The following is a 22328-nucleotide window of genomic DNA, read 5'->3' as shown; positions in this document are numbered from 1 at the left end:
ACAAACATTATCTACCAAAATGCCTGTAAAGGTTGAATTTGGGTGATTTATCCTGCAGGATGCTAAACCCTCTCTGGCCATGCGTCACAACATGTTTAACTCGAAGCACTAGAATCATTCCACTGACTACTTGGGAGAGTAAAATCAGGCACTTGCTTAGGTGTTAGCAGGACTAGGACCATTTAAAATTCCTTCTAAGTTTGCCTTCCACCACTTCATGCAGTATTCTTCTTGCTTTGCATGTGCTGAATTTCCAACTCCACAGCATCTCTGCTTTGCACTATTAATTAGTGTGCACATGGAAATTCTGCAATGCATTTTCCTGCTGTGCACTTTTCAATTGTTAGCACAGAATGCTGCATGCCCACTGCACTACTTTACTGGGCACTGTTGCATGCAGCATGGGGTTATTTCTCTTGGCACCCTGCCAGTTGGCAGCGTGGTTCTGTGCTGCACACTGCACGCCGGTATCTCACAGCGGGACACGCTCTCTCCGTGCAGGGTTGTCCCACTGGCACTGCAGGCTGTTGCTTGCATTCATCTCCTTTGGCACTGCCCAATTCCCAGGGCCTGGTTGATGCCGTTTTCCGTGCCGGCTGCCCCACGTTGCCCGCCCCAGGGACACTGCACCCCTGTTGCACTGCAGTCACGTGCACGAACACGCTGCACGCTCCCTGGGCACTGCAGAGCCCCTGCCCCTCCCCCGCCCGGCCCTGGAGGAGGGGGTCGGAGCTGCAGCGAGAGCCCAACGCGCATGCGCCCCCTCCCCGCGCACGCGCACTGGGCTCCTTGTGCCGCCGCCATGCTGACATTGACCCAAAGCAGGAGCCCGGGGGGGGGCTGGTGGGAAGGGCCCCCCCGCGCGCCCCGATTCTCGGGCCCGGCCGGCGCGCGGCCCCCCCGCGGCTTTGCCGGCTCCGAGCGGGGGATCGGCCCCCGGGGGGGAAGAGAAAGGGCGCGCGTTGGAGCGTCACGTGACGGCGGCAGCCAATCAGCGCGGCGGTGACGTAGGCGGCGGCTCCCTCCGCCCCGGGATGCGTTGGGCCCCCGGCCGGGGATCAGGGCCGGGCTCCGCCGGGGGCGAGGAGATGGGACCCCCGCGCCTCGGGACGGGGCTTTGCCGCCCGCCCGGCAGCCCCTCCGGTGAGTGCTTCGTGCGCCTTTAAGGGCGGGGGGGGGAGAGCCACGTGGCGTGCGGAGCTGTCAATCACCCGCGTGCCCGCCCTGGCGCTGCTCCTCCGCCAATCGGGGCCGAGCATGGCGGTGACTGACGGGCGCAGAGGGCCTCGCGCCGATCGATGCGTCACGTGGTCTGCTAGTGGGGGCGCCACCATGTGGGGCCGAACGGGGGGGGGGGTGTATTGCGCTGTAACGAACAGTCTAGCGGGGTAATTAGCAAACATTAGCATATGGCTTAATTTGGGGAAGCTGGGGTGGGGGTGAGGACAGGCACTTGGGGGGCTGGGGATTCCTGGGGCACAGGGGCCAGGCGTGACGGGGGGGCCTGGTGGGGGTCACTGGGGAGAAGGGGGCAGTGAGAGCCTGGGGTGGGGCTGGTCAGGGCAGGGGGGTGGGGGTCACTGGAGGGAAGGGGACAGTGAGAGCCTGGGGTGGAGGTCACTGGGGGTAAGGTGGTGGGGAGATCCCTGGAGTAGGGGTCACTGGGTGGCAGGGGGCATGAGAGACTGGAGTGGGGCTGGTCAGGGCAAGGGGTGGGGAGAGATCCCTGGAGGGGGGTCACTGGGAGGCAGGGGGCATGAGAGACTGGAGTGGGACTGGGCAGGGGGGTGGGGAAAGGTCCCTGGAGTGGGGGTCACTGGGGGTAAGGTGGTGGGGAGATCCCTGGAGTAGGGGTCACTGGGGCGAAGGGGGCAGTGAGAGCCTGGGGTGGGGCTGGTCAGGGCATAGAGATTGTGGGGAGTTGGGGAGAGATTCCTGCGGGGATCACTGTGGGGAAGGAGGGAAGTGAGCACTAGGGCAAGGAGGGCTGAGGGGTCGCTGTGGAGAGGGGGGCTGAAGGAGCTAGGGGTGGGGATTGCTATGGGGAAGGGGGGCAATGGGAGGAATCCCAGGAGTGGGGGGTCACTCAGAGTAGGGGGAATCCTTGTGGGTAAGGTGAATAGGGGTGTCCCCGTAGCTCAGGGTTTGCGCCAGGGGTTCTGTGGGATGGAGGTTCTCTTGGCTTGGGATCTGACTTTCACCTGGGGTAGAGGCAGCGCAGTTACCAAAGGGGGGCTGGTTTCATCTTGGCCCAGGGTCTGTTGGTGACCTTGGGCAAAGAGGGTATTTGCCCCTCGAATAAGCTGCCGTGAGGATGACCTAGACAGGGAGATTTGCTGTGAGTGAGAGACGGGCGGAGAGCTGGTACCAACCATAAAAGATACTTAATACCAAGTATTAGTGCAAAGCAACCGTATGAAATCACTGGGTTGAATGTAAACCAGGAAAAATGAGGTTTAAATCTGCCTGGGCCTTCCCAGGTCTTCACTCCCTGCAAAGTAAGGGGGGTGTTTAGAGGGGATAGTAATGGGGTTAAACACCCCCAAAAGCACATCTATCCCTGCAGGAGTGATCACTGCAGTTAAGGCGACAAAGCAGTTTCCAGTATAATATATCTAAGTTATTTCCTGGTGCGAATCTTGCCGCAGCAGGCGAGAAGCCGTGAAAATGCTGTGTCACGGCTGTAGGAGGGAGTGGGCCCTGCACCAGGGGGTGGGACCGCCTAGCACAAAGACCTGGTGACTTCAGGGGCTGAAATGACTCATGTGCCTCGCTGTCCGCCTCGCCTCGTGTTACCACCCTGGAGGGGCAGCGCCTGATCCTTTCAGGGCGTTATTAGGGCGTCGAGCCTGGGATCTGCGCGAACGCGACTAGGGCTTTCCATGTAAAATGGCCGCTGCAGACAGACCTGAAGGGTGGGATCCACCTCCCCACCATGTCTGGCACTAACCCCCCGTTCTGAGATCACTGATCCCCCACGCCACCACCTTCCCTTCTGGGGGGTCAGCCCTGGACCGAGGCGTGAGCGGGGAATTTCCATCTCACTGGATCAGGGAGGATGAAATGTGGAGAGACAAGGAGAGGTGGGGACGGACGGGCAGAGAAAAGGGAGGGAACCCACGCCCGCCCACAGGAAAAGGGAGGTGAAAAACCACCAGATGCCCCCTCAAGTTACCCCATAATCGTTCCGCTTTCCCCGCCCTCCGGAGAGCTTTCGGGAGGAGGTTTGCTGCCTATATTAAAGGGGAGGCGGAGGGAGGGGGGAGCTGCCAAGATGGCGGCTGCCTGCACCTTGGAGACAGCCTGACAACAGAGGGGAGAGAGAACAAAACGTGTTTCGAGGCCAAAACCCTTTAGTTCCATCCGCGTTCCTTTGTGTTTTGGGAGAAGCCCTGGTCTTACCTTTGCTAGCCACTTTGGGGGAGTTTCAGAGTAGCAGCCGTGTCAGTCTGTATCCGCAAAAAGAACAGGAGTCCTTGTGCACCTTAGAGACTAACACATTTGTTTGGGGGGGGTGACTCTAGAAACCCCACATCTGCCCCCTCTGTGAGGACCTTTAACCCTTCTGAGGAGCGAAGCCCGCTCCCTAACGGGGTTCCGTGTCCCTAAGCTGAGCTGGTCCTGCGGTGTGAAAGGTGCTGGAGCAATGGGTGGGGGTCATTGTGTGTGTGTGTCGGGGGGGCATGGCACCATTAGCATCCACGCTGGGGGGGGCTCAGCTCAGAGGGGGTGTCGGGTGTGGAGACAGGAATTCCTGTGGGGTTTCTGTTTGCATTCCGTGGTACATGGGAACGGTGGGGCTGTAGGGGAGGGTTGGCGTGAGTGCCGAAGGGGATGGGGAGGTGGTAGTGCCGCAGGGGGATTGGAGTGGTTTTCTGACAGTATTTTTGTGACATCCGTGTTTTATCGGGGTTTGGGGGGTGAGGTGGGATTGGAGGGGATGGTGCTGTTGACATCTGTGCTGATGGGGAGGGTGGAGGGGGTTGGCCTGAGAGCATGCAGGGGGAGGGAAATGGTAGCATTGTGGGGGCATAGGGATGCGTTTCTGGCGGGATTTCGGGTACCCCATGTTTGGAGTACGGCTGGGGGATGGACTGTGCTGTTGACATCTGTTCTTATGGGGGGCTGGAGAGGGGTTGGTGCGAGAGCAGGATGGGGGAGGGAAATGGTAGCATTGTGAAGGGCGTAGGGATGTTTCTAGTGGGATTTCGAGTACCCCCCATGTTTGGGGTACGGCTGGGAGGGGGGACTGTGCTGTTGACTTGCTTTGGGGTGGCTGGAGAGGGATTGGCGCGAGAGCAGGATGAGGGAGGGAGATGGTAGCATTGTGGGGGGCATAGGGATGCGTTTCTGGTGGGATTTCAGGTACCCCCATATTTTGGGGGGGATTAACTGAATATGTGGGGCATGGCTGGGATTGGAGGGGATGGTGCTGTTTACATCTGTTCTGATGGAGAGGCTGGAGAGGGGTTGGCTCGAGAGCAGGATGGGGGCGGGAGATGGTAGCATTGTGGGGGGGCATAGGGATGCATTTCTGGTGGAATTTAGGATACGCCACATTTGAGGTACAGCTGGGATGTGGGGACAGTGCTGTTGACATCTGTTCTGATGGGGGGGCTGGAGAGGGGTTGGTAGCTTTGTGGGGGGCATAGGGATGCGTTTCTGGCGGGATTTCAGGTACCCCATGTTTGGGGTATGGCTGGGAGGGGGATGGTGCGGTTGACTTACGTTGGGGGGGCTGGAGAGGGGTTGGCACGAGAGCAGGATGGGGGAGGGAGATGGTAGCATTGTGGGGGGCATAGGGATGCGTTTCTGGCGGGGTTTGGGGTACGGCTGGGAGGGGGGACTGTGCTGTTGACATCTGTTCTGATGAGGGGGCTGGAGAAGGGTTAGAGGATGGGGGAGGGAGATGGTAGCATTGGGGGGGGCATGGGGATGTTTCTGGCGGGATTTCGGGTACCCCATGGTTGGGGTACGGCTGGGAGGAGGACGGTGCTGTTGACTTGCGTTGGGGGGGCTGGTATGAGAGCAGGATGGGGGAGGGAGATGGTAGCATTGTGGGGGGCATAGGGATGAGATTCTGGCGGGATTTCGGGTACCCCCATGGTTGGGGTATGGCTAGGAGGGAGATGGTAGCATGGGGGGGCATGGGGATGTTTCTGGCGGGATTTCGGGTACCCCCATGGTTGGGGTACAGTTGGGAGGGGGATGGTAGCATGGGGGGGCATGGGGATGTTTCTGGCGGGATTTCGGGTACCCCATGGTTGGGTTACAGCTGGGAGGGGGACGGTGCTGTTGACTTGCGTTGGGGGGGCTGGAGAGGGGCTGGTATGAGAGCAGGATGGGGGAGGGGGATGGTAGCATGGGGGGGCATGGGGATGAGATTCTGGCGGGATTTCGGGTACCCCCCGTGGTTGGGGTACGGCTGGGAGGGGGATGGTGGCATGGGGGGGGCATGGGGATGTTTCTGGTGGGATTTCGGGTACTCCCGTGGTTGGGGTACGGCTGGGAGGGGGATGGTAGCATGGGGGGGCCTGGGGATGAGATTCTGGCGGGATTTCGGGTACCCCCATGGTTGGGGTCCGGCTGGGAGGGGGATGGTAGCATGGGGGGGCATGGGGATGTTTCTGGCGGGATTTCGGGTACCCCCCGTGGTTGGGGTACGGCTGGGAGGGGGATGGTGGCATGGGGGGGCATGGGGATGTTTCTGGCGGGATTTCGGGTACTCCCGTGGTTGGGGTACGGCTGGGAGGGGGATGGTGGCATGGGGGGGCATGGGGATGTTTCTGGCGGGATTTCGGGTACTCCCGTGGTTGGGGTACGGCTGGGAGGGGGATGGTAGCATGGGGGGGCATGGGGATGTTTCTGGCGGGATTTCGGGTACCCCCCGTGATTGGGGTACGGCTGGGAGGGGGATGGTGGCATGGGGGGGCATGGGGATGATTCTGGTGGGATTTCGGGTACCCCCCCGTGGTTGGGGTACGGCTGGGAGGGGGATGGTAGCATGGGGGGCATGGGGATGAGATTCTGGCGGGATTTCGGGTACCCCCCGTGGTTGGGGTACGGCTGGGAGGGGGATGGTAGTATGGGGGGGCATAGGGATGAGATTCTGGCGGGATTTCGGGTACCCCCCCGTGGTTGGGGTACGGCTGGGAGGGGGATGGTAGCATGGGGGGGCATGGGGATGAGATTCTGGCGGGATTTCGGGTACCCCCCGTGGTTGGGGTACGGCTGGGAGGGGGATGGTAGCATGGGGGGGCATGGGGATGTTTCTGGCGGGATTTCGGGTACTCCCGTGGTTGGGGTACGGCTGGGAGGGGGATGGTAGCATGGGGGGGCATGGGGATGTTTCTGGTGGGATTTCGGGTACCCCCGTGGTTGGGGTACGGCTGGGAGGGAGATGGTAGCATGGGGGGGGCCTGGGGATGAGATTCTGGCGGGATTTCGGGTACCCCCGTGGTTGGGGTCCGGCTGGGAGGGGGATGGTAGCATGGGGGGGCATGGGGATGTTTCTGGCGGGGTTTCGGGTACCCCCGTGGTTGGGGTACGGCTGGGAGGGGGATGGTAGCATGGGGGGGCATGGGGATGTTTCTGGCGGGATTTCGGGTACTCCCGTGGTTGGGGTCCGGCTGGGAGGGGGATGGTAGCATGGGGGGGCATGGGGATGTTTCTGGCGGGGTTTCGGGTACCCCCGTGGTTGGGGTACGGCTGGGAGGGGGATGGTAGCATGGGGGGGCATGGGGATGTTTCTGGCGGGATTTCGGGTACCCCCGTGGTTGGGGTCCGGCTGGGAGGGGGATGGTAGCATGGGGGGGCATGGGGATGTTTCTGGCGGGGTTTCGGGTACCCCCGTGGTTGGGGTACGGCTGGGAGGGGGATGGTAGCATGGGGGGGCATGGGGATGTTTCTGGCGGGATTTCGGGTACCCCCGTGGTTGGGGTCCGGCTGGGAGGCGGACGGTGCTGAGGGCTGAGCAGGGGCTGGACTGACGCCAGGCACTGGCGTTAGTTGGGGGGCACCGGGTAGGCTGGCGGGGCCTCTCCCCGTCTCTTGCGGCGAGGGCCGATGGCGATGGCCGGGGCCGGGCCGGGCCGGGTGCGTTCGGGGGCCCGTTCGTGGCGGGATGTTTGGAGTGGGGCGCACTGGCGGCAGCGGCGCGGCGCAGGGGCCGTCTGAAGGGAGCAGCCGCTTCATTGTCCGCCCTCTTCCCCGCTGCAGCTCAAAATGGCGCCTCGCTCCTCTCCTCCTCCCCCGCGGGGAGCAGCGCAACAACAGCCAACTGCCAGTTCCAACGGTCGCCCCGCCCCACGTGACTCGGCGGCCAGTCAGCCGGCAACCAATGGCAGCGCTGGCCAATGGCAGCGCGCGCCGCCTAGGCCGGCGGCTCGAGCGCCCTACGAGGGGGCGGGGAAGAGCGAATATGTGACTGATGGTTTTGGAGGCCCATCAGAATGCGGCGTCTGGCAAGCTTCCGCCCAATGAGCCGGCGAAGGGGCGAGCCCGGGTGGCGGGGTGATGTCACATGAGTCGCCGCCCAATCGGAGGCAAGCCGCTGTCTATATAAGGCCGACCGGGGACAGGCTGAGAGGCGCCATTTCGCTGAAGCGGAGGAAGGAGCTGGTCGAGGATTAGTCCGTGAAGGGGGCGGATTCAATCCAGATCCATCCTCCGCCGGGCAGCCCCCAGCCACCGCCTCTACACCACCTACGGGTCCGCAGGACCTCCCCGGCTTCCGTAGAGACCTCTGCCTGCGGCCTCGAGGGCCCTGGCGGAACGCCCCATCCCCCTGGCAGCCAAGATGGAGCCGGGGCAGTGATCCCAGTACAATCCAGTGCCATCCGCCTCTCTGACGCGGACCATCCCTCCGGGGGCCGGCCTCTACGGGCAGAGCAGGCGCCGGCGGACCCAACGAGCCCTGTATTGACCGGATCCCGACAGGATTTGGAGCCCGTCGGGGGCTCCGAAGAGGGGGCCCCCACCCTGCGCCCCCCTCCGTTCAGCCGCCGCCATTTTCTTCGCGTCCATTCATGTAAAGCCGGTGAATGGTGCTGGGGCCCGCGCCCCCTTGCTGGCGCTGCTCGCCTCGCTGGAGACCATCGGCCCCCGCGTCGGGTGCTAGCCCGCTGGGGGGAGGGGAGGGGAGGGGGTGCCGGCTTGTCCCCCTCCCCCCGCGTGACGTGATGCTCGGCAGCGGGCAGCCCTGCTCCCAGCGGCGCGGGACCAGCGTGTGTCGCTAGGGCTCCTCCTCCCGCCCCCTGGCAAAGTGGGGGTCCCCCGAGGGCCCGGGATCTGGAGGAGGAGGCGGAGGAGGAGGAGGACTCCTGGGGGAGAGACCCTGGAGAGCAGCCGCCGCAGGCATGTTGCAGAATGTGAATCCCCACAGCAAGTAGGTACCTAGGTCTCTGCCGGGGTGGGGGGGCGGTGTATGCCGGGGGGGTGCCATGCTGTGCGTGGGGTGCAGCGCTGTTACCTGCGGCCTGCTGCGGGGGTGTTCTGTGCAGAGCAGTTCTGCACTGTTGTCTTTAGTGGGGGGGGGGGGATGGTGTGTCCGCAGTGACCCCCTGCCAGGGGCTTGGATTGATTTACACCCTCACTTTCCTTCCTGGGCCCGTGGAGGGTTTGCGTTCAGCTCCCCTTGCCAAGCACTGTTGTGTGAGGTGGGGAGAGTGGCTGTTTGTGCAGGGTTCGGGGCTTGGATTGATTTACACCCTCACTTTCCTTCCTGGGGCCGTGGAGGGTTTGCGTTCAGCTCCCCTTGCCAAGCACTGTTGTGTGTAGGGTGGGGAGAGTGGCTGTTTGTGCAGGGTTAGGGGCTTGGATTGATTTACACCCTCACTTTCCTTCCTGGGCCCGTGGAGGGTTTGCGTTCAGCTCCCCTTGCCAAGCACTGGTGTGTAGGGTGGGGAGAGTGGCTGTTTGTGCGGGGTTAGGGGCTTGGACTGATCCCGTTATGTGGTAACCAGGGGCCTGGCACCCTGTGTTTCTGCACTGCACAGTTAATGGGGGGTGCCAGCCCCTACTGACAGCTCTGTACCTTGCCTGCTAACCTCACTGCATGTGGAGGTGCCGCTTCTCCTGAGGGCGAAGACATTGTCTGCTGTTTGCTTCACGAGGTGGATTGGGAGTGCCAGACACTGCCGGTGTATTTGTGGAGTGGGCCTTTTTTTAAACAATGCGTTAAATGTGGATGCGCTGCCTCTGGGATTCCTGTGTTAGGTGGGGAGTTTATGCAGTTGATGGCTTGGGTTTATTTACACAATCAGTTTCTATCATGCCCTTCCTTTTGGGGGATGCCCTTATTTTAGCCACTTTTGGCTGTCAGGGCATGTGTTTTGGGTGCTTTTTATTTGCCTTTGGTGAGAAGATGCTGGATCTGCCCCCACGTGTTGGCGGTGTGAGCATGGGAACTCAGACCTGCCCCTGCTGTGAGGGGGTGTTTGAGAGGTAGGGCTGTGCTGTCACTGCAGTTGTGCCTTGCGGCAGGGTCATTGGAGTGGGGTCTGGGCTGGGGGGGGGGGTGAGTTTTCTGGGCAGTCATGCTTGTGGCAAAGGGAGGAGGGCTGCAGTGGGGGTGAGTCAGGCACATGGCAGCCCTGGCCAGTTTGCCCGCTTGCCCCTGGCCTGCTCCCACCACTGTTCACTAGCCCTGCCCCTCTGAGAGAGAAGGGAGGTTGCTCCTAGTCCCTGGAGGTAGAAAGACTGGGTTCATGGGTTCATGTTAGGACAAGAAGAAGGGGTCATTAGGAACAGATCTGATTTGTACGACATAGAGGATTCTCCTCAGTGGTCCCTGCTTCCTGCCCCCTTGTTATCTGGAGTGGCTGAGAGGGAACAGGTGTGAGGTCAACCCTTTGGGATTGCATACAGCCTCAGCTTGTCTCCAGACTCCCCAAGGGGACACTGAACCCAACCCAAACAGAAGCAGTAAGCGTCTCAGGTGTGGACTAGATCTGCTAAGTGGCTTTTCAGCTCGGCTCCAGTGATCCCCTCCTCCATTGTCCATTGCTGAGTAATGGGCTCCTGGCTCTCATCAGGCAGAGGGTGTGGAGCAGGATGGTGTATTGGCAACAGGGCTCTGTGGGGTGGTGCAGCACTGGAGCAGATGGACCCCTCTGTGCAGCACTGTCCCCTGTGTGGGAAAGGGGGAGTGACCCTCACCCTCTCCTCCTGGGAATTATTCCTGGCTAATCAGAGGTACAGAGATTCCTGTCCCTTTATCCTTGGTATCTGAGTGTGTCCACAGAGCCTGGGGAATCCCCCACACAGGGCCTCCTGCCCATGACAGATGAGCTGTCAGCGACATGACCCTGATGTGTCAGCGCAGGGCATTCTGGCAGGGAGTTCTGGCCCCCCAGGGAAGGCAGGAATTGTCAGAGCTAGTCCCCTGGCAAAGACCACTTGCCCTGGAGTTGAGTAGTAGTTGCTTACGGAGGGGTGAAGTGGTGATTTTGCTAGGTGTCTCCCAAGTGTTTCAGAGGCTCCTGACTCCACCCCCGCCTGCCCCCATTTCTTGTTAAGCAGGATGCAAGCTCTGAACTGGGATTGTAACACCAGTTTGGTTCCCCTGGTTTTTGCAGGGCTGATTAGAGGCTCTATAGCAACCTGGTAACACAGTCCCAGCCCGTCAGTGCCTTGCTGTGTGCACCTCTGAGGAGAGTGGTGGGGATGTCTGGTTTGGCCCTGGGGATGCTGTTCCCCTGAGTGTATTCATTGGCCAGCTCTGGCTAGTTTGCACAGCTCTGTACAGAAGCTCCCTGACTTACGCATAAGTCGAATTTTGCGTAAGTCGGGAACCTATCTCCGACAATTATGCGCCCAAAAGAAGCTTGGTTTGGTTTGCGTAACCCGGGGAGTGTCTGTATAGCACAGGTGATTTGGTTCACTGGAGATGGGGTTCTCCACAAAAATTACTAAACAACCCCAGAAGGGGGAACCTGAACCTGCCGAGGGGCAGCAGGGAGGTCAAAGCAAAGGCCCAAGAGCTTCATCCCTGGGGGGGTTCTGTAACCTGAGCTCTGTCGTCCAGGGCTGAAGCAGAAACCTGAGCCCTGGGTAGTGAGGCTTGGGCTTGGTGCCAGCCCCAGGCAGTCTAATGTGGGCCCTGGCGACCTAGCCCGACTTTGGGGTCCCGCTGCATTAGAGAGAAGTGGTGAAATGTACCAGCCTGGGATACACAGAAGGTCAGACTGGCCTACTAAAGTAGATTCCATGCTAGATTGCTGAGCTGCAGGAGACCCCCATGTGGTGTGACTTCTGCTTGTGCTACCTATGCCTCGGGGGTGTGTAATGCTACCTAAGTGGAGTCCCCATCTCCTGTCCCTTCCACATCCTCCTGGAGGGCCCTGCCCTGTGCCATTGGGACCTTGGGCAGTGACTTCTAGGGAACAGTCCTGTCCGGAAGGCATAGGAATAAGAGGCTTTTCAAGGAGCTTATCTGCCGCCCTTTGTTTCCAGACATAACCTGGATGTGTGCCAGAACCTTGGCCCTGCAGCCCTGCATCTCTGGTATCTGCAGTGTGGATTCATAGCTAGTCCCTCACTGGTGACACACTAGTGTTGTGTGGGGTGTTGGTGTTCGACAGCAAGATCTCAGGGGTCTGGGCCCTTAGGAGAGACGGCTTGGTTCGTGCTCCCATAGAAACAGTTGGGAATGCCACCCTAGGCTAGCGGCAAGTGAGGAGAGTTCATGGCCTCTCCCTGGGCATGCGTGTGGCTGAGAATTCACCCACATCCCAGAGGCAGATTGCCTTTGTATACTTTCTCTCTGCCTTTTGCTTGGTTTTGGATGGATGTTTTCATAGAAGCAGCACAATCTTTCCATCACTAATTGTGCCCTAGGAGTGGGTATAAATAGCACGGGTGCCTCTCAGCTTTGCTTCAGGAACGGCTTTTGGGAAGACTTTTCAGAAGAGCTCCTTCCCGGACACAGGAGTAGCTGTCGCCAGCAGGCACAGAGTTCTTTCTCTCCACCCTAGGTGTCCTGCCCCCATGGTGTCTGCGAGCCCTTTTGCTCTGTGTTGCTGTGTGCTGGTGGCCCAGGGCCAGATGGCGTGAGCTGCTTAGTCCTAGAGTTAACCTGTTAATGGTGTCTTTGCTCCCATTTCAGGATTTTGGGGGAGGGCAGTACTGGGCTCATGGGCCTGGCGACGGAGTCGACCCCAGGCAAGCGGATCCGCAAGCCGTCACTGCTCTACGAGGGTTTCGAGAGCCCCACCATGGCGTCAGTGCCAGCCCTGCACCTGCCTCAGGTGAACCCTCCACCACCGGAGGTGTCCAACCCCAAAAAGCCAGGCAGGGTCACCAACCAGCTGCAGTATCTCCACAAGGTGGTGATGAAGGCCCTGTGGAAACATCAGTTCGCCTGGCCCTTCCGCCAGCCCGTCGATGCTGTCAAGCTGGGCCTGCCGGTAATGAGGCCTTATGGGCTGAGCATGAGAGTGACTGAGGCCCAGAGGGTGGGAGGTGCGTGTGTGTCTGTCTGTCCCAGTTGATCCTTACTGGCTTGGGGAGTGTGTGCCGTTCCAGGGGTGTTAGGAGGGTGCCTCATTCAAATATTGCTTCACCATGTGGCCTAACCTAAAGTATTCCCCCCCCAGCCTGACAGTCCCAGGGACAGCACTGTCCCATCCTGGGGTCTGTGCCACAAAGATGCAGCTGCAGGTGCCTGGGCTGTGCTATCCCCAACTCCTCCTTCCCGACCTGTGGTGGTCCCTCAGCTGGTTCCATGCTGTCCCAGAGCTGAGGGTCTCCAGGTCCCTGTAGATCCGGCCTTGTTGGCTTGTCCTGGGAGCTTCCCCAGACCAGCCTCCCCACCCTACTGTTCCCTACAAAGGTGTAGATGAGGTGAAGCAGCCCTTTTACAGGTAACCCGGACACTTCCCCACCTAATCTCTTGTGCCCTGAATGCATTTTGCAGATTCCCATCCATGAATTTGTAGAAGACATCACGTGACCCCAATATTAAACGCCAGCCCCCCGTGCACCTGTGGCGCTCAAGGATTTAAAGCCCGGAGGTAAATTCCACTTAGGTTTGCGCTTTCCTTAGCTTTAGTCTCCCAGCCCTGTTGCCTCCCTCCTGGGACTGGAGTAGTCCGGGTTGTTGCCTCACTGGGACCGCAGCCATTCGTGGTCACCAGATGTCCCAGTACCTTAGTGGTGATTTTGCACAGGGGTCCCCATTCATGAGTTGTATGCGAGGCTGAATCTAGCGCTGGAACGCTGCAGGCACCCTAGGAAGTGTCCGTGAGCGGATACAACCTCTGTCCTTTGCCAGGTGACTTGAGTGTAGAAACTGGAATGAGATCTGTGTGCATGAGTGACTTTACACAGCTCCTGCGTCTGTGTGCTCCTCTTGGGTATTTCTGGGCTGAAATGCCACCCCACTCCCTTGATCGTGTGACTGGGATCCTTGTTGTAGGGCTCACGCCTTGTGACTGACCTCCTGGCCCCTTGTGCTCTTCTGCCGGCAGGATTATCACAAGATTATCAAGCAGCCCATGGACATGGGGACCATCAAGCGACGTCTGGAAAACAACTATTACTGGGGGGCGGCGGAGTGCATGCAGGACTTCAACACCATGTTCACCAACTGTTACATCTACAACAAGGTGAGAGCCAGGCCTCCCTGCAGTGCTCTCCTCCTTGGGCTTTCCCTGGAGCCGGCGTTAGCCCCAGCCCCTTCCCTGCACCCTCTAATCCCTCACCTCTGCGTTGGCCTACAGCCCACGGATGACATTGTGCTGATGGCCCAGACACTGGAGAAGATTTTCCTGCAGAAAGTGGCTCAGATGCCTGCAGAGGAGCAGGAGATTGTCATCACCGTGGCCAAGAACAGCCACAAGAAGGGGGCTTCCCGGGCGGCAGGTACGTGCACTCTGTGATGGGGAGACTGGCCAGAGTTTGCTCCAGAGGGGTGGGGGCAGCAGCTCTGGTGTGGGGGTAAGCAGATCCCAGACATGGAGGAATGAGTGTCCCCCTGGAAGGGTGGTCTGGAAATGTGGGGGATGTAGTGGTTAGAGATGGGTGGGCTGGGAGCCAGGACTCCTGGGTTCCATGGTCAGCTGTGACATTGGGCCAGTCCTTGTGTGGTGGTGACTATATTCTCAGGTGCTGGTGCTAACTGGTGCTCGCGTATTCCCCCAGCTCTCCTGGCAGGAGCAGTCACTGCAGCTCACCAAGTGCCCGCAGTCTCCTCAGTCTCGCATGCCTCGCTCTACACCCCAAGCGCTGAGATCCCCACCACTGTGCTCAGTATCCCCCACCCCTCGGTGATCTCAGCACCGCTTCTCAAATCACTGCACTCCGCTGCCTGCCAGCCAGTGCTGGCTGTGCCCGCTCCCACGCAGCCTGTGGCCAAGGTAGGCACTCACCTGTCTGGCGTGGGGCTGGGGGTGGTCGAGGGACCAATTGGTGAGACTGGCAGGGGGGTTGGTCGGTCAGGCCTGTGGGACAGAGGGGTTGGCTGGGTTGAGCCGTCTACAGTCTGTCCTGCTGTGGAGGGGGTGGCATTTGCAGACCTGGAGGAAGGGGATGCGGTTGGCCACATGGGGGTCAGAAAATACTTGGCTGTGGGGGTGCTGTTTGCATTTGGGCCGCAGGGTGGAGGGGTTTCTGCAGTTGTCCCACGTGGGATAGGTGCTGGGTGGTTTGGGGTTTCAGTTGGTTCTGTAGAGGCATGAAATTGGGGGCTTGCTCAGCGCAGTGCTCATATTCTCTGTCCCTGCCCCACAGAAGAAGGGTGTGAAGCGAAAAGCAGACACCACCACCCCCACCACCACAGCCATCATCGCCACTAGCGGGGAGTCATCCCCGTCGGCCACCCTCCTGGAGCCCAAAGCGGCCAAGATCCCCACCCGGCGGGAGAGCGGGCGCCCCATCAAGCCCCCCAAGAAGGACCTGCCCGACTCGCAGCAGCACCAGACCTCCAAGAAGGGCAAGCTGTCTGAGCAGCTCAAGTATTGCAACGGCATCCTCAAGGACCTGGTGTCCAAGAAGCACGCTGCCTACGCCTGGCCGTTTTACAAGCCCGTCGACGCCTCGGCCCTGGGGCTGCACGACTACCACGAGATCATCAAGTGCCCCATGGACCTCAGCACCATCAAAGTACGTCTGGGGGCTCTGCAGGGAGGGAGGGAAAGGGGTGCTGGGGAACCTCCGGGTGTGTCGTGGATTCTTCCTCCAGGGACTGGGAGAGAGCTTAGTACCCAGGCATCACTGAAGTGCAGCCTGTGACCTGGCCCTAGGAAGGGGGCATCCCAGAAACCTCCGTGCTGTCCAGGTATGAGCTGAGGCCTTCCTGGTGCCAGTCTGCAGGAGACAGGTCCCCCACGGGGGAGACTGCCGGATCACCCCGCATCTCCGCCCTGTGGCAGTCTGAGACTCTGTCCCTCCTCGGGGGCGGTGGCGGCTGTCCTGCCCCCAGTAGTACCAGGAAGGCTCTGGGCAGTGGTAACTGCCTGATGGGCTGTTCTGAGCCCCCTCGCTGCAGCCCAGTCTGGGGAGAACCTTGGGGGTGGGGGGGTCTGTGCCCCTTCCCTGGTGCAGCCACCCCCACTCACCCTGTGTTCTCTGCCCGTGGTGCAGCGGAAGATGGAGAACCGGGATTACCACGATGCGCAGGAATTTGCTGCCGACGTCCGGTTAATGTTCTCCAACTGCTACAAGTACAACCCTCCCGACCACGACGTCGTGGCCATGGCTCGCAAGCTGCAGGTGAGTGGGGCAGCGGGGGCCAGGTGGCACTTCCCCTCCCCTGCCCCAGGACTCAGCACGCCTTTGTGTCCTCACTGCACCTGCTGACCCTGGCCTTCCTCGCCCTCCCGCAGGACGTGTTCGAGTTCAGCTATGCCAAGATGCCGGACGAGCCCCTGGACACCAACCCACAGTCGGCCGGGCTGTCTGGAGCCCTCTCGAAATCCTCCTCCGAGGAGTCGTCCAGCGACGACGAGGATGAGGACGAAGATGAGGATGAGGACGACGAAGAGAGCAGCAGCGAGAGCTCGTCAGAGAGCGAGGAGAGCTCCGACTCGGAGGAGGAGCGCGCTAACCGGCTGGCAGAGCTGCAGGAGCAGGTGAGGCCGTCGACGCTGACCATAGGGGTGTGGAGGCAGTGCCTTCTCTTGAGGGGCCAGTGCTTGGCTTGGTCCTTCCACTCAGCACTTAGGTCCTCCGTGGGGTACTGTCTCCCTGCCTCTGGGACAGCCTCTTGTCCCATAGTTAGCAGTTAGATCCCTCTGCCCCTAGTTGTGTCTTCCTTGCTGTCTCTGGTTTCCATCTCCCTCCTGGCCACAGGCAGGGCGCTATCTTCCCTGGGTTCCCTGGCTGTGTCCTGGCCCCCTTGCACAGGGGCCCTGTCTCTGGGCTAGCGCTGAGCTCCCGTCCTCTGCGCCCTGTCATTCCTTTCCAGCTGCAGCTGGTGAGAACTCATGTATTTCTGGGTCCTCTTGCACTGGTGTCTCTTCCCCCCCAGCTGCGGGCAGTCCATGAGCAACTGACCGCCCTGTCGCAGGGTTCGGCTTAGCAGCCCCCTCGTGTCTCTAGGTCCCCTCTCACTGGTGTCTCTCCCCCCAGCTGCGGGCAGTGCATGAGCAGCTGGCTGCCCTGTGCACGGTTTGGCTTAACAGCCCCCTCGTGTCTCTGGGTCCCCTCACTGGTGCGTCTCTCCCCTCAGCTGCGGGCAGTGCATGAGCAACTGACCGCCCTGTCGCAGGGTTCGGCTTAGCAGCCCCCTCGTGTCTCTAGGTCCCCTCACTGGCCTCTCTGGGTCCCCTCTCACTGGTGTCTCTCTCCCCCCAGCTGCGGGCAGTGCATGAGCAGCTGGCTGTCCTGTCGCAGGGTTCGGCTTAGCAGCCCCCTCGTGTCTCTAGGTCCCCTCTCACTGGTGTCTCTCCCCCCAGCTGCGGGCAGTGCATGAGCAGCTGGCTGCCCTGTGCACGGTTTGGCTTAACAGCCCCCTCGTGTCTCTGGGTCCCCTCTCACTGGTGTCTCTCTCTCCCCTCAGCTGCGGGCAGTGCATGAGCAGCTGGCCGCGCTGTCGCAGAGCCCGGTCTCCAAGCCCAAAAAGAAGCGGGAGAGGAAGGAGAAGAAAAGGAAGAAGAAATCGGAGAAGCACAAGGGCCGGGGAGGCGAGGAGGAGGCCCGGGCACGCCAGGCCCAGCTGAAGAAGGCCAAAAAAGCAGGGGGCAGCAGTGGAGGGACCAGCGGGAGCAGCAGCAGCAGCATCACCAAGTGAGCAGGGTGGGGCGTGGTGGGGATATGTGGAGGTGGCAGGGCAGCCCGTGTTCCACCCAACAGCAGAGCGGCGAGGGCAGCCGCGTGATGACTTTCTTTCCCTGGCAGATCGACCGTGGCGATGACCTTGTGTGAACAAGCCAAAGCGTGTCTGACGGCTGCCTGTTCCCTGAGATGCCCTTGGCTGGGTGGGGGTACAGGTCCTCACTGGGCTTAGCTGCTCCTGGGACAGCATGGGTCTGACATCCAGTGGGCAGCTCCTGGGGTCCCCGCACTGTGGCTGCAGGGGCTTCCAGGGTCCCTAGGAGCACCTCAGTGTGTGAGCACCTCTCCCCTTTGACGGAATCCCTGTCTCAGCAGCATCAGCTTCCTGATGGGTGTGTCTGACAGGGTGTGAGCAAAGGGTCTTGCTCACCTCTCCGCTTCCACCAGCCCCACATGAGTTCCACAGCTGATCCCTTGGGTGGTGGGTTGGCTCCTGCGATACCCACAGGAGCTAGATTTGTGGCCATCACGGTGGATTGATTTCAATCAAGAAGCAGAAAATCTGGATTGAAATTCTGTTTTGCCATTGTATTTAGTTCTTTTCCTACAAAGGGTCATTCTTGTTAGTTGAGAACCATTAAAACATGTTGATTTGCAAAAAAGTTAAGAGGGTGTTGGGAATCATTAAGAAAGAGATACAGACAGAAATATATTGCCACTATATAAATCCATGGTACCCCCACGTCTTGAATACTGCGTGCAGCTGTGGTCACCCCATCTCAAACAAGATGTATTGGAATTGGAAACGGTTCAGAAAAAAAAGGACAGCAAAAATGATGAGGCGTATGGAACAGCTGCCATGTGAGGAGAGATTAATAAGACTGGGACTTTTCAGCTTGGAAAAGAAACGACTAAGGGGTGATATGATAGAGGTCTATAAAATCATGACTGGTGTGAAAAAAATAAATAAGGAAGTGTTACTTACTCCTCATAACACAAGAACTAGGGGTCACCAAATGAAATGAAGAGGCAGCTTATTTAAAACAAAAGGAAGTATTTTTTTCACACAACACACAGTTAACCTGTGGAACTCCTTGCCAGAGGCTGTTGTGAAGGCCAAGCCTATAAATGGGTTCAAAAAAGAACTAGATAAATTCATGGAGGATAGGTCTATCCATGGCTATTAGCCAGGGATGGTGTGTGTCCCTGGCCTCTGTTTGCCAGAAGCTGGGAATGAGTGACGGGATGAGTCACTTGATGATTCCCTGTCCCGTTCATTCCCTCTGGAGGGCCTGGTTCTGGCCGCTGTTGGCAGACAGGATACTGGGCTAGATGAACGTTTGGTTTGACCCGGTACGACCGTTCCTATGTTATGTAACTGAATATAAGCTTTATGCCAAACTTAGTGATACTTTTTGCTATTCAGGAGGAAACAGTAGATCTCTACATTTTTATTTAAACCGTTATATTGCGTGTTTTATTTTGCAAAGAAATTGGGAAGGATGCATTTATTTACTATATTTGTTGTGATCTATTTTGATGGACATTGGAATGCAATTTAAAAAGGCACAAAACATTTTTGGGCCGATTTTTAATTCAGTAAAATGACCTCATGTCTTGGAAACATAAAAGAAAAGAAGCTTATCAAAAACTTTGTGTTTACAACTGATCTGGTGAGCAAGTTAGTGAACTGAAGTGGTTGTTTCTGGTCACTGTGTCCTTCAAGCCTTCGGAAGGAGTAGCTCTGATCGTCTCACACCTAAGTTCTCCTCAGAGATTGGAAAAGGATAAACAAGCGTTGTCCTGCCTTTTCAGTTCCCGGTTAGGTTCTTTTTGATTTCCGCTCGGGCCATGTGGGTGGCCAGGGTGTGTGGGGAGATGTGGGCCGGATGGGGTCTCTGGCCATGTGGGTGGCAGGGCTGGCTCTGTGGTACACGGTGGCCCAGAAGAGGGGTATCTGGCCATGCATGACATCCACCTCCCCCCCCCCGGACAGGAATTCCAGTAAGGTGTCGAAGGGGGCGCTGCCGGCACCCCCCATGCTCTACGACTCGGAGGAGGAGGAGGAGAGCAAGCCCATGACCTACGACGAGAAGCGCCAGCTCAGCCTGGACATCAACAAGCTGCCGGGGGAGAAGCTGGGGCGGGTGGTGCACATCATCCAGTCGCGGGAGCCCTCGCTGCGCGACTCCAACCCCGAGGAGATTGAGATCGACTTCGAGACCCTCAAGCCCTCCACCCTGCGGGAGCTGGAGCGCTATGTGCTGTCCTGTCTGCGCAAGAAGCCACGCAAGCCCTACAGCGAGAGTGAGTGGGGGGATGGTCCCGGCTGGGCTCCAGCCTGGGATGTGGGAGCCCTGCTACAGACCCCTCGATTCAGTCCCTGAGCCTCATGGTGCTGACGTGAGAGGCTCTGCCATGCTGCCGGGGTAAAGACGTGGTGGAGGGAACGCCCCAAGACTTACCGCAGAGAAGCACCAGATATGAGCTGGGGGGCTGGGAGTCTTGCAGCAAGGGTGGAGGGGGATGAAGTTGTTAGGGTGGGAAATCAGGGAGCTTAGGGGGTTGGGTGCCTCCCAGTGAGAGCGTGGGGGGATGTTCTGGGGTTAGCACGAGGGGGATGTCTGGGAGCCTTGCAGTGAGTTAGCTGGGTGGCGGAGGGGAGATCTCAGCAGTGACCCCCTCTCCTGCCTGTACACAACCCCCGTATGCATTACGAGGGATGAGGGGACATTGGGGGAGCCTTGGGGAGCAGTGCGCTCTGCCCCGTGCACACTGTACAGAGATGGGGTGGGGCTGAGTGCAGGGCTGGGCTTGTCTGCTCCCCAGGCGGGGTGGGTGTAGGGGGAGCTCAGGGAGGCAGCCAGCCGGGGAACCCTCTGAGCACATCTGTCCCGCTCACTGCAGCCATGAAGAAGCCGGTGGGGAAGACGAAGGAGGAGCTGGCGCTGGAGAAGAAACGGGAGCTGGAGAAGCGGCTGCAGGACGTGAGTGGCCAGCTCAACTCCACCAAGAAGCCCCCCAAGAAGGGTGAGTGCTGAGCAGGGGGCGGCAGGTCTCTCCCTTCCCTCTGTGGGGTGTCAGCATTGGGGTCCATGAGGTAGGGATTCAGAGCTGGGTGAGGGGGAATGATTCCAGCTCTGCTGGTGCCCCTGACTCCCGACCTGCAGCCCCGGCTAGCCCAGTCCTGCCCCCCCAGCTCTGCCAGTGCCCCTCACTCCTGACCTGCAGCCCCTGCCAGCCCAGCGCGGCTGCCCAGCGCAGGATGAAGAGGGCGTGTTCTGTTTGCTGACCAGCTCCCTCCTTTCCCTGCAGCCAATGAGAAGCCAGAGTCTGCCCAGCAGGTGCCCGTGTCGCGGCTCAGCGCCAGCAGCTCCAGCTCCGACTCCAGCAGCAGCAGCTCCAGCTCCTCGTCCTCGGACACCAGCGACTCGGATTCCGGCTAGAGCTGGGCGGCGATGGCAGTGGGTGGGCGGCGGCGTGGCCGGGTTGGAAGTGTGGACAGGTTCAGAAGAGGCTCTGCGGGACCGGACCCCATGTGAACCGGACTGAGCAGCTCCACCCGGCGGGCAGCACCCCCAAGGCAAGGGAGGGCGCCAGTGACTGCCCCCTCCCGGACATGCCCCAGCGTTTACAGTTCGGAGGCCCCTGGGGGTTGTCGGCGCAGAGGCACCTGCTGGGCACAGCCTGTGCAGGCCCCGGCACGACCCCAGCCAGGTTTTACCGTTTGGTTTGGTTTGGTTCTGACCCATGGGAGCTTTTCCCAGGGCAGAGTTTGGGTTTTAAAGGGTTTGGAAGTCTCCACGTTTGGATTTGCTCTTGGGGGATGGGGGTTTGAGGGGGCCTGGCCGGACAGATAGAAGCTGCCGGCCCCTCATGTGCTCTGGGCTGCATCGCTGGGCCCCCCCCCCCATCTCATGTCCGCTGGCAGCCTCGTCCCCTTCTCCGGGGAGGCTTTATTTATTTGAGCAGCGGTTGGGCCACAGGACCCTGCAGGGATGGGTGTCACCCGCCCGGCTCCAGGACTGCAGTGTACAGAGCCCGCAGGGCACAGCCTGGGCAGCATGCTCATTACTGGGGGGGGGGCAGGGAGGGGAGGGGGGCTGTTTTTTATGTTGACTGTACAATTGTTTTCTACTCCTTCCTTTTCCCTTCCCGTCCCCTGCCCGCCCCGTCAGACCCCAAGGGCGGGCTCAGCTGTTCTGACCTTTCCAGTCTGGAACATGTAAATAAAGAAAATATTATTGGAGTCCCTGGTCTCTCTGTGGGTCTCTCTGCCTGGGCTTCGTTCCTCGGTGCCCGCTGGGCCTGGGAACATGGTCACCCAGCCCATGGCAGACGTGGGATGGAGTCCTAGACACCCCCACTTGCTGAGATGGAACCCCAGAGTCCTGAATCACCGACCCTGTCCCCCTCCAACCGCCGTAGACGGAGCTGAGACTAGAGCCCCGGGCTCTGCAGAGCACCCCGTGGAGGGGGACGGAGCCCCAGGGGCTATAGCAGCCTACGACTGCTGAGCCGTGAGCCCTCGGGCTGGAAGGAGGGGAGGGGGAGCCAGAAATGCTGGGGGTTGGGGACCTCCCCTGCAGTGTTGGGGTCTCCCAGCCCATCCCATCTCTTCCCAGCTGCCTGACCCCTGGCATGGAGTGTGCAAGGGGGTTCTGTGGCCAGGGATGGAGGTGGGGTCCCTAGCCCCCGCTTTGGCTTCAGAGCTGGTGCTGCCACATCTCCTCCCTGAGGCTTACAGCCTGGGGCAGTGGCGCCAGTGGGGAGCCCCAGACCTGCCCCTCCCAGTACCCACCCCCGACATGAGGGCAGTGAACCCTGGGAACAGCTTCTGAGGGGGTGGGTGGAGGCTCCAGCCTGCCAGGGTTAGATCAGGCTGGGATGGTTTCCTGAGAGCTGTGCTGGGTCCCAGCCAGCCATGTTCCTGGGCAGGTGCGGAAGCCCTGGACCAGGTTCCCTAGGGTGGTGGTGGAATCCCCTTCGTTAGAGGTTTTTAAGGCCCGGCTTGACAAAGCCCTGGCTGGGATGATTTAGTTGGGGTTGGTCCTGCTCTGAGCAGGGGGTTGGACTAGATACCTCCTCGTGGTCTGTGATTCTGTGCTAGAAAC

The 22328-nt window shown here is 59.9% G+C and overlaps 1 protein-coding gene and 1 long non-coding RNA gene across 6 annotated transcripts; both read left to right on the top strand.

Moving 5' to 3' along the window:
* Positions 1-1051: 1051 nt before the first annotated feature.
* Positions 1052-21463, top strand: BRD2 (bromodomain containing 2). Of its 5 annotated transcripts, none has more exons than XM_030547401.1 (13): positions 1052-1143; positions 7219-8386; positions 12107-12248; positions 13470-13607; positions 13722-13863; positions 14143-14357; positions 14731-15102; positions 15583-15711; positions 15825-16070; positions 17000-17226; positions 19211-19521; positions 20122-20244; positions 20530-21463. In XM_030547401.1, the coding sequence occupies exons 2-13, from the start codon at positions 8358-8360 to the stop codon at positions 20658-20660; spliced, it is 2205 nt and encodes a 734-aa protein (XP_030403261.1). In that variant the 5' UTR covers positions 1052-1143; positions 7219-8357; the 3' UTR covers positions 20661-21463. The 5 variants fall into 5 exon arrangements, with proteins under 5 accessions (XP_030403261.1, XP_030403259.1, XP_030403260.1 ...); XM_030547399.1 differs by having other exon boundaries at positions 12107-12407; XM_030547400.1 differs by lacking the exon at positions 7219-8386 and having other exon boundaries at positions 1074-1143; positions 12107-12407.
* LOC115643422 lies at positions 8436-10816 on the top strand. Its single transcript, XR_003998315.1, has 2 exons — positions 8436-8788; positions 8899-10816. It is a non-coding gene; the product is annotated as an uncharacterized LOC115643422 (long non-coding RNA).
* Positions 21464-22328: the final 865 nt, after the last annotated feature.

Source organism: Gopherus evgoodei, unplaced genomic scaffold, assembly GCF_007399415.2.
Source record: "Gopherus evgoodei ecotype Sinaloan lineage unplaced genomic scaffold, rGopEvg1_v1.p scaffold_58_arrow_ctg1, whole genome shotgun sequence".
NCBI lineage: Eukaryota > Metazoa > Chordata > Testudines > Testudinidae > Gopherus > Gopherus evgoodei.
Note: the sequence above shows the minus strand (reverse complement) of the source record. Positions and strands in the feature narration are given on the sequence as shown.

Excerpts from the sequence above, each read along its gene's own strand:
- BRD2 (XM_030547399.1), top strand. The coding sequence starts at position 8,358 with ATGTTGCAGAATGTGAATCCCCACAGCAA. Across the intron at positions 8,387-12,106 it reads AATGTGAATCCCCACAGCAA|GATTTTGGGGGAGGGCAGTA; the intron begins GTAGGTACCTAG and ends CTCCCATTTCAG. Across the intron at positions 14,358-14,730 it reads CCACGCAGCCTGTGGCCAAG|AAGAAGGGTGTGAAGCGAAA; the intron begins GTAGGCACTCAC and ends CCTGCCCCACAG.